Raw genomic sequence first — 11,729 nt, 5'->3', positions numbered from 1 at the left:
CTTCGATATTTTTTGATATGCAGGGGAACTTTTCCTGGGCTCCATTAGCCTTGAATGCATTTGCCCGCCATGTGAGGCCCCCATGCATAGTCTGATGCATCTGCTGTCAGAGTTTGGGCGGCAAGGGGTTGAGTGAAAGGGAGTCCCTTGTTGTGGTTGCATGCTTCTGCCCACCAAAGGAACTCTGCCCTTAGGCAAGGAATGATGAGAATCACTGTTTCCAGGTCCGGAGAATGTTGACACCAGAGACTTTTTAAGTACCACTGAAGTTTCCTCATATGCAATCTTGCATATGGAATTAGTAGAATGCATGAGGCCATGAACCCTAGGGATTGCAGTATTTTTCTTGCAGATAGCTGGGTTTTGGTGGACATTAGTTTGAAGTAGTTTGTCAAATAAGCCTGTTTTTCTGTAGTGAGGAATGCCATCTGGGAAGTTGTGTTCAAGCTTGCTCGCAGGAATACAATCTTTTGGCTGGGCACCAGTTGTGATTTCTTTTTGTTGATGGTTTAACCCAGAGAAGTTAGGAGTCTCTTTACAAATGCCAGGTGCTGAAGCAGCAATTCCTGACTGTCCGCCTGAATCAGCCAATCGTCCAAGTATGGGTAAATTTGAATATTTCTCTGCCTGCACTATGCAATGGCTAGAGCCAGGCACTTTGTGAACACCCTGGGCATTGTAGATAAGCCAAAGGGAAGTGCATAAAACTGATAGTGCATACAGCCTGCCCTGAAACTTCGATATTTCCTGCAAGATTCCCTTATGGGGATGTGCAGATAAGCTTCTTTTAAGTCTAGAGTGACTAGCCAGGCATCCTTGGCTAGCATAGCTAGAAGCTGTTGCAGTGTAAGCATTTTGAATTTTGGGACCACCAGGAAGCTGTTGAGAATTGACAGATCCAGGATAGGGCGCCAAGAGCTCTCTTTTCTGGGCACCAGGAATAGTCTGGAGTAGAAACCCTGTCCCCTTTGGTCTGTTGGAACAGGTTGAATAGCCCTGATACTGAGAAGACAAAGTACTTGCTTTTGAGCCTCTGCCCACTGGTTTGGAGGAAGGTCTGGCATCCAGCTTGGGATTGGCAGTGAGTGGAAGTAGAATCTGCATCCCTGGGATACAATGTTTAGGACCCATCGGTCTTGTGTAATGGACATCCAGTTTTCTGCATGCAGGGCGAGTTTTACTCCTAGTAGTACAAGTACTTGGGCATGGCTGGGAAGGATGATAGGCAAGTCAGTGTGAACTTTTTCCATAAGGGGGTGGCTTACCACTCCCTGTTTTTGAGGTGGTAACACTCCATTTGTTTAGATCTCTGCATACCCTGAGACTGTAGTCTTGGTGGTCTGTTGCCCCTGGGTTTGGACTGAGAAGGCTTGGACTGAGAAGGCCTAGGAGGGACTGGAAAGGACCAGTTTTTAGAAGACCAATGACTACTGAATCTAGGTGGCTGGACCTGTAAGAAATCTTTAACAGTTTGCATAGATTTAGCTTTTTCCTCCATCTTTTTAAGAACTTCTTCTGCTTTTCTGGTTTTCTATGCATAGTGTGAACTCTGGGCCTGAGAAACTCGGTAGTTTTAGTGAAAAACGAAGTTGTTGGTTTAATACTAACATCGGAAGGTTGGAAAACACCCTCAGAAGCTGGTGCCTGCACAGTGGCTCCGGACCCATCCAAGGTAAAGACATCCACAGGTTCCATAGTCGAAGAAGCATCTCACGGCATACCGGACTCTGAATGGGTCTCAGCAGAGGCCTGCGAATCTGTAGAAGCGAGTATCAAGGGCTGCGAAGGTGCCTCACTGAGTACCGGTGGACTGGCGACTAGCTTAACGGAAGCGTCATCGGCAGTTTTGGACCTATGCGGTCTGTCTCTGTCTTTATCCTTACTTTTTTTTGGGAGATCGGTAGTTGGATGGCTGAATCCATTTCTGAATACGGAGAACAAGAGCAAAAGAATTTAGCAACAAAGATAGCCCAATGACGAATAGTTCTGGCGTTAAACAAGGCACAAAACTGACAGCAAGGAACGTCATGATCTGGCCTAAACAGTCGACAAAGTAAGAATGAAAATCTCTGTGAGGTATTTGCTTTCCACAGGCAAGACAATTATTAACTTTTTAGAGCAAGAAAAGGATCCCCGACGGGGTACTTAGCTTTAGAAGACGTTAGGTTTGAAACTCAAACAATGAAAATTTCAGGTAGTGGCTGACCAGCACTTGCGAACTGCTTCTGCTTCCGGCTCCCGCACGGCAAGAAAAGCTGATGTAATGGCATCGGCTGCATGTTTTATAACCCTGACGACCTGACGTCATGGAAGAGGCGACAACATCCGATGCAGAAATTCAAGACTCTGGTATTCGAGCCGACCAAAGTGTGATGACTGCAACAGTGAAACACAAAGAACAACAGGAGGGGCAGCCGCAGGGGAAGCAAGCATAGAACGCCTAAGGGCCATGAAGGCATTGAATAAGCTTTGAGAGAAAGCCTGCCAATCAGGCAAACTTTCTGGAGGAGAAACATGTTTTGTCTTTTGTTTCCTTTTTAAGGAAGAGGTAGGCCTGCAGGGTGTACGGCCTAGGTTCAGGCTTTTCTAAAGCAGTGGAAGGACCAGTCTGGATGTCCGTTGCGAGCAGAGGTTGCCCCTCGTCAGCACCAGACATCTGCAAAACCTCCATGGAAGTGCTTTCAGCCATAGGTTCTGCGGCCTCCCAAACGGTACCCGCTATACCTAACTTGGCTGTTTCTGTACCCGCTATACCTAACTTGGCTGTTTCTGTACATTCCTCCAGGCGAACATCAACCACAGGGGGAATGTCGGGTGAAGGAGGGGCAGCAGTAAGTTCAGGCCTGGAAACTTTGGCCACCTTTTTTGGTGGTTCGATTATCTGACTGGTGGCCCTTCCATCACCAGAGCCAGACGTTTAAGATGCTGGTTTTCTAAGTAGGTGTTTAAGGCATACAAATGGCTGCAAAGAGTCTTAGGAACAAAGGCCTGATAATTGCGTAGGTTTTATGGGCATGGTTGGACCGTAGACAGAAAAGGCAGAGGTCATTGGCGTTCTGATGGGGGATCCGACGTCCGCACCTACACTTTCCTTTCCTGGAAGACATGAACCTAAGCTGGCATGCAGTGACCAAAAACAGAAGAAGAAAACAGCCCCAATGGGGTACTTGAAGATCCGACGGCAGGAAGAGCAGACGTTCGACTGGTGGCAGAGAGAGAAGTTCTGGGGAAAGGTACATGCAGACGTGACTTTTATGGCCCATGCACCCTACAGCCAAAGTTAAACATTGCACATAACTTGTAGTCACCAAAGCTTTTGGATAGTGGCCGGATGTTCGGGTCGCTAAGTAGAGGACATCACAAAGGTTATTGATACTGCAACATGGGAATACAAGGATATATTTATATTCCACCTAAAACTGCAATAATGGAGCTAAAGAAAATTCTGGGAGAAATAATCGACTTTCGGTAAGGAACATTAGTTATAGGTGGGGACTGGAATTTGATTTGCAGCAGTGAAGATGTGTCTGGGGGGCTCACAAGGGAAAATACAACAAAGGAGGGTAGACCTCTGAAGAAATTTCTGAAAATATTTGGCATGGAAGATGTGCCTTCAGTACCAGCAGTTCGGAGTGAATTTACATATTCCCCCAAAATACAAAAACTGGGATAGGCTATTCAGAATGCATATTTTACAGGAACATGTGCATTTAATTGAAAGCCGTGATATGCACCCAATAACTATTTCAGATCATGGGCCAACAATAACTAAAAAAAAAAAGCACAGGGCAATGAAATAAAAATTAGACACTAGTGCTTTCTCACTATCTGTTAAAAAGACAGGAATTTAAGGAATAGCTAGTGAAATTATTCAGGAGCTATTAGAGAAAATAGAAATTTCTTCTGAAAATTTAGCTAGGGAGTTTGAAAAAATTACACTGGAGTTTAAAACGAGGGTGGAAATAAAAGAAAGGGAGATATGGTTATGAAGTAACAAGAATTATTTACAGGGGCTGACAAATGTTAAAATATTGCAGAATATGAGTATTCTCACAAAACAAGAGAAGGTGCAACTGCAGAATGCTAAACAGAAAATAAGGGATTACCCTTGATAAAATGCACGAGTTTAGGAGGACTACTGTTAAGCAGTTTTTTTTTTTTTTTTTTACTAATAACTCTAGAGCACAAAACCTTTTAGCATGATGACTCAGGCAACAGAAAGTAGAAAGGGCAGTCACCAAGTGCTGTATTAAAGTGTGTTCTGACGGTTGATTGTGTTTTTTTTCAAGTTGCCTTGGTGTTCTCCAGCTACCACTGTATCAGCAGTTTTTCAGTCACCAAGCTTAGACAGCCTATAAGAAAGACAAAAGATCCTGTAGAGGTATTAGAAATATTTCGGAAATTTTATGAAAGTCTGTATAAAGCAGAGAAATATGGAAATCAAAAAAGGTACAAAAGTAAATGCTTACGGAAGAATTAAATATGCCAAGGTTAGAGCCAGATGAGGCTCAACTACTAACAGGATAGGAGAGGAGATAAAAATGGTGATGTATAACCAATCCACAGGAAAGTATCTCGGAACAGATGGTATTCTTGTGGAAGTTTGGAAGCCAGGACGGAAAAAATTTGATAAAGATCTGGAAGGTTTTAACAGGAGGAAATGTACCAACGTCCTGGAGGAAAGAGGTGGTAGCTGCAATACCTACAGAGGGTAAAGACCCATCAGATCCAGCTTCATACAGGCCCATTTCAATACTAAACCATGACTATTAAGTGTTTATGTATAAAATGGTGAAAAGAATGGCAAAAGTGATGCCAAAACCGATATGGATCGATGTGGTTTTGTGTAGGGGAGGCAAACATTTGACATCAACAGAACATTGATGACCCAGAGGGAAACAGAATGTGAAAAACCACTGTTTTTGGTGGGTCTTGTAAGCAGAGAAAGCATTTGACAGAGCAAGCTGGGACTTTATGAGCACAGCAATGGAAGCATCTGCATTCCCTGATAAAATTATAAGGTTCATTAAGAGGATATATGAGGGATCAGAGACAAAAATTAAAGTGATAATTCCTGTTTGAGCAGAGGAACCAGGCAGGGGTGTCCTCTTTCCCCTTTCTTATTTGCATTATATTTAGAACTATCGGCAAAGAAAATTAGGGATTCAGAAATTCAAGAATATAATTGGTACGGCAGTCAAGAAAAGCTGTCTCTATCTGCAGATATTTTAGACCTGATAAACTAGAAAAGGACAGTGTTGTGGAACATTTTGAGACAGTTTCAGATCTTTTCAGGATACAAAACTGATGAAGCTAAAACACAGGCAATAGCTGTAAATTATGTACCCCTAACATGAACTGGTTCAGCAACATCCACATTTATGGGGAATTGATAAAATGAAGTACTTAGGAGCATGGATTAAAAATTATTCTGGTGTGGCAGCTAAGGATATGTGGAACGAGACTAAACAAAAGATAATACAAAAACTGAGAAATTGGAAGGTCTGTTATATAAATATGGTCCGTTATATAAATATGGATAGCAAGATACAAGCGGTTAAAATGTTTTTGGTCCCTTTAGTCGTATAAGCAGAGCAGGCATATTTTTATCAACCAGAGGAGAAGTTGTGGATAGCAATTAATAAAGAGTTGAAGGCCTTTATCTGAGAGGGGAAGACGGCAAGAGTAAAGTGGGATAAGTTGATTATTCCAATAGAACAAGGCACATTGGGATTACCCGATTTGAAAGGGTATTTCAGAGCTACACAGTTAAAGCTCCTATATATAGCACATGGAGAAACCTATAATTCAAAGTGGAAAGGGATGATGATGAAACGGAGGAAGCTCAAGAAACAGGGAGAGTTTGGGATTTTGGATGCAGATCTTTAAGAAAAATAATAATCACACAGAATATAATATTCATAAAGTAGCAGAAAGTAAGCTAACACAGGAATAGAGAAAGAAGATTCTGCTGATAGGAATGACTGCAATTAGGGATACAGACAATAGGCAAGAGGGGGTGGAATTTATTGGAGAAAACTGGCAAAGAACCAAAGCATTGGCAGCAAATAACTAAAAAGGGAAAGGTAATAGAATGGGAAGATGCCAAGAATTTATTTGGATTGCAGATTAGAGATGGCCTTCCTTATGAAGGATTGGTATCAGAGTACAGGCAAACAGAAAAATAGGATGGTCCTAAATGAAAGACCAGCACTTGTAGAGTTGTTAGTAGACTATAGAACAGAAGCTGCTGTTAAAAAAAATAGTTAGTAGAGCATAAAAAATATTGCATGGTAATTGTAAGAATCAATCAGAGGAAGTTAGAAAGGATTGGGAAGGGAGACTGGATAAGCAATTCATAAAGAAATAATGAGGGACATACTTATGTCTCCCAAATATGCAACAAAATCTAGAAAATTTAGGATTTTTGCTTGGAAATGTTTACATAGGTATTTTTATACCCTCAAGTAGATTCCAGAGAATTGTTCCTCAGGTAGACAGCAAATGTTGGAGGTGTAAGAGGGAAGAAAGAGGTAATTGGAAACATATTTTCTGGTAGTGTAATGAGTTGGCAGACTTTAAAGATTCCCTGCAGACTACTTTATCAGAGATGCTGGGTGAGTAAATTGGTGCATCTAGGGAAATAATTTTTCTGAGCTATGATACAAAATTGGAATTGCCTAGACATAGTAAGACCTTGCTGTGTCTAATTGTGGTGGCTGCCAAAAAACAACTACTAGAAAATGAGAATCAAAGTCTAAACCAACTGTACTAGAAATAGTGACTGTAGTAACAGAGAAAACAACTGGAATTAAAATCTTTAGAAAAGGGTAAGACGAAATAACATAGAAAAAAATGGGAATTGTGGGAACAATACATACAGGGGAGGAATAAGGTTTAAAAGCAGGCAGAATTTAAATTAGCTATGTAATGTTTGACTGACAATGATTGGGTAAGATAAGTGAAGTATAATGCTTGGCAACTAAAATTATATCAATATGGTTGCTCCCAACTAACATTATGGCAACATGATTTGTTTTTATTTATATAAATGCATGACTGTCTATATCATACGTGATAATTTAATAAACATGTTTCTTGTTTAAAAAAAAGTTAAGTATGGATTAAAAAAAAAAAAAAAAAAAAACGAAGAATCCACCCATGGTGTAAATGATAGTAGTCAATATAAGAACAAATATGTTATGCAGTACCACAGCATAAATCTCAATCACATGGATAATGTTGATATTCACATTACTCCACAGTACTTCAATATTCAATCACAGTGCAACAGTCTCCCATCCCAGTGAACTCAGCAGACATTAGACTTGGAACAAGCACAAATATAGTGAACACCTGTTGCTTTATTTTCAGCTATTCTGAATATCTGGGTCCTTCATGTAAACAGATCAGCTCTTTTACATCTAGAAAGTGAAACAGGATACAAAAGGTGGTGAATTCTGCTTAATTCTAATAAATAAAAAGAGCAAAGATGCCAACATTATCATGTTCAAACAAACCATTCTGGGTTTTGCTTGCTACGTTATTATTTTTTTTTTACTTATTTAAGCATTTACAAATGTAACAATAAAAATACTCACACTTATTTTGTCAATGCGTAAATTGCAAAATGAGCAACACTTTCCATCCATAGACCAGTCAGTTTGCTCTTCAGGTTCACAGTCTGAAAAAGATGTTTATAAATGTTCTGAATAAACCATGCATTTTTCTGTGAAAGTGTTTAAACTTTTTTTGTAATTGTTAATATAAAAGTCTACAAAAGTTCAAAATCAATTTTCAGTATTTTAATTCTACAGATACTAAAGTGCAGAGGCATTTACTGAATCAAAAATATAGTGGAATGCATAACCTGGTTACAGATTGAAAAAAAAGTGTTTATACTGAGGGTATTTTCAACATGCTTGAGAACTGCAGAAAGATATGCTTGACTGTTGCACAAAACTGCAACAAAAAATAATGCAAAAAACAAAAGTGAATATTAAACAGCAACTCAAGTTCACTTCCATGTGAAGCTGAAAGTTACATACAAGTTATTCAGAAGCCAACCTGGAAAACGTCCCAAATCAGCAGTGGCAAAAACAAAAATTCTTAAAAAGGAATTGCATACCTACCAAAAATGAGTGAGCCTCAAAGCACTGGTCACCATTCAACACAAGCAGGTCTGGAGTTGATGAAGCAATGCACTCCATGGGAGACCGTAGTTAAAAAAAATTTCTTTTAGTGCAAATGTAAGAACTGAAGCCAGAGAGGAAGATCCTCATAGCTTACTACCATTAACAGCATGTGAGAGACAGGAATTAGCCCGTAATAGACTTTCAATTATTACATGAAAGAGAATTCTATCACTGTTTCGATCCATCCACAGATACAGAATTCCCAATGCCCTCAACAATGGTTAGACAACTTGCTACTTCAATACTTAAGCAGGATGCTTACTTCAGAAATATCATATTAGCCTGGAGACATTTGTTTGCCTTTTCAGATAAGTGCATTTTTAATTTAATATTTATTCAGGAAGGTGGTATGTATACGAATCAGTGGTGGTACTGACCTGGATCACAGGAAAGATACATTGCTTAAAGGAAAGGTAGGGAAAGGGTCCACAACTAGGGTCTATATTATATAGACAAAAAAATCAAAATGTCGAATGCTCACATGAGCGTAAATGCAGAAATTCGAAATTGCTGCGCCCCCCCCCCCTTCCCCACTGAATATATATTCCAAAGCCGAGATTGTACTACAGTGAGGAAAGGGCAAATATTCCTATCCTCACTGTACTGTGATCCAAAAAAATAAATGGAGTTCCTGCATTTACGCTCATGTAAGCATTTGACATTTTGACGTTTCGTCGATCTAAAGTACACCTCACAACTACATAGAAATCGAGAAATGGAGAATGAATGGTTCTGGTGCTAATAATGGCCAAGAAAACAATGCTATAATCACTGAAAAAAAGATGAAATGCAACACAGCACACGGCATGGGCAGAGTGGCATTCAGATTAATCTCTTCCTTATGAGTTAGTACCACCATTACATAGCTTACCTTTATAATTTCAAGTTATCAGAACTGCAAAGGAAAGAAGATCATCTAGCAATATAGGAGAAAGCATTCCTTTTACACCTGCTCTACAGAGAATATAAACTAATGCACGCATACCCAGTAAAAGCAAAAGGAGATGGGGGGTTACTTTGGCTAAATCTGAGATATCGCAACAAGAATGCATATAATTTCAAACCCAGATAAGTACTTCAGCATTTGGTCAAGTAAGGTGGGTGAAAGCATGGCTGTGTAAGAAAATTTACCACAACAGTGGATGTATGAATGATCACTGCTGCAGTAGCCTATCTATATGGGTTATACCTTGCCTTGGATATAACAGCCAGACAGCTTCCAAAGCTTCAGGGCACCTTTCACAGACCCAAACTGTCAGAGAGCTTGAGCTGGGCTTACTAAATTACAAGTTTGGGTGCAAAACCCATCAGAGCTTTTCTGCCAGTAGAAAAAGAAAGGTTGAGCCCTGAAAGGTCAATGCTAGGAACAACACAAAGTAAGTGTCCACACACTGGCACAAAAACACACCAAAAACAATGGGGATGGAGGGAGGGAACAGCTACTTCATCAGTGATAATTCTAACATCTACTGTTATAAGTTTAAATTACACAGCTGTACTACATTCATTATACTGATCACAGCTACAGTAGCCTTAGCTACATGGACAGATTACCTAACCTAACTGCATTTGGGAGGTGGAAAGAAAAAAAAGTCCAGCAGCCTGTGGAGAATGGTCCTAGCAAAGCTTGCTCTGGACCTAGAGAAGGAATCAAACTTATAGTGCTTTGTAAAAGTAGGTTCAGAAGATCAAGTAGCAGCTCCTACAATATGCCTAGAATCAAACCATTTCCAAAACTATATAGATGAAGCCAAGATTCTGGTAAAATGGGCCTTGACCCTGTCTGAAATAGTTTTTGTTATGGTGAGCATAAAAAAAAGTAATATCTTTAGACAACCATTTGGATATGATCTGTTTTGACACAGGCTGTCCATTCTAAACTTCACAAGAAATCAACAGTTGATCCGAAGATTTAGTTAGGTCAACTCAGCACCCAAGTTGTCCGTGGACATCCAAGGTATCTCCCTCATTTTTAGGTTAAGGAAAGAAAAGAGGGAGATGCCTACTTGGCCTTAAACTAAACTAAACTCCGATACCATTTTAGGCATAGGACTATTTGTTCTGAAAAAAAAACTGTCCCTATGGAAAACGAGATAGGACTGAATCGCCATAACAGCTTGCAACTCTGATACCCTTCTTGCAGAGATCAGAGCTATCACTAATACTGTTCTTTATGTTAAGAAGCTCATGTCAGCCAGATTAGTTGATTCAAGTGTAGTAAATGTTGGCTTCTGTAACACAATTACGATACCAAAGAGAAGCCTCCAGTTGTCTTGAAGGCCTCATAAGCATAAGTTCTTTCAAGAAATTACAGTTGTGTAAAATCGTACCATAACGGTAGGTGTCCTTCTCTTCACTGTTGCAGCATTCTTTACAACATGGAACCCCTGCCAAGGGTGGCTCAACATCTGGCCAGTATACCAAAGCCTATAGGATGCTAAGGGTACACCATATGTCACATGTATGCTTCCTGCGTACAGTGTAGGGCATAAAAGTAATGTCTAGATGTACTATCCTCAAAACTGAGAGGTCTAGTAGGAACACCAATCTAGGAATTAGAGAAGAACCAGGCACATCTAGAAGGGAAACAAACCATGGGGAGGGGGGGGGAGTGAATACTGCAACAGTGACAAAAAGGACATCTACCTTTATGGTAAGATATTACACAACTGTACTATGTCCTTCCATTTTAATGTTGCAGTATTCCTTACAATAGGGAGCATGAAAAAGAGAGGAAGGAGGAAGGACCAGCAGAGCCCTCAAGGAACCAATGAAGGATGTCCCTATATCATAACCAGCTCCAGCCCTGTATATCACAGCCAACTTATAGTGATTGGTAAAACTATGCACAGAAGCCCAGGTAACTGCCGCAAGAATAGAGTTCGTATCTGAACCCTTGAAAAGAGCAGCAGAAGAAGCCACAACAGAATGAGCCTTAAGTGAAGAAGGAAGGCTCCTGCCATGTAAAGAATAACAAAAACAAACTAATTTAGATATCCAAGAAGAAACAGTTTGCTTGGAGGCAGCCAAACCCACAGATCTAGGATGAAAGAAAACAAAAAACTGACCAGATTTGCGAAAAGCTTTGGTCTTATCCAAACAAAATCCGAGTTGTCTGTGCACAAACTGTACAAAACCTTCTCAATAGCAGATTGAGAATGGAAAAAGTGGACAAATGAATAGACTGATTAAGAGACAACTCATTCACCACTTTGGGCATAAAATGATTAGTACAAAGGAGCACCCTGTCCTAATGGAAAACTAAAAAGGGGGGGAACAGCCATTTGAAGCTAAGACACCCATTTGGCAGTACTAAGGGCCAACAAAAGAACAGTCTTTCAAGAACAATGCTGTAAAGGAAGCGGAAGCACAAGTCAGTTTCTCCAAAACAAAAAAGTAAGGTCCCAGGAAGGAGGGACAGACTTCCTGGGAGGTCTAATGTGAAGGGGGCTTTAAGAAATTGCTTAGCTTCAAATCTAGAAGCTAAAGGGGGTGCTAAAGGCTAACAAGTAGGTCTTAACAGTTTCATCACAA

General features: G+C 40.2%; 1 protein-coding gene across 1 annotated transcript in view; it reads right to left on the bottom strand.

Annotated features, from left to right (window-relative positions):
* The window catches only part of LOC122794056 (ligand-dependent nuclear receptor corepressor-like protein), a 1,533,107-nt gene extending 1,525,417 nt beyond the window's left edge, over positions 1-7,690 (bottom strand). Inside the window, exon 1 of the mRNA XM_044062184.1 lies at positions 7,602-7,690. Coding sequence (XP_043918119.1) covers positions 7,602-7,652 — 51 coding nt within the window. The 5' untranslated portion in view covers positions 7,653-7,690. The remainder of the gene's footprint in view (positions 1-7,601) is intronic.
* Positions 7,691-11,729: the final 4,039 nt, after the last annotated feature.

This window comes from Protopterus annectens, chromosome 2.part1 (assembly GCF_019279795.1).
Source record: "Protopterus annectens isolate FY-2018-M chromosome 2.part1, PAN1.0, whole genome shotgun sequence".
Taxonomy (NCBI): Eukaryota; Metazoa; Chordata; order Ceratodontiformes; family Protopteridae; genus Protopterus; species Protopterus annectens.
This window is presented reverse-complemented; position numbering and strand designations above follow the sequence as displayed.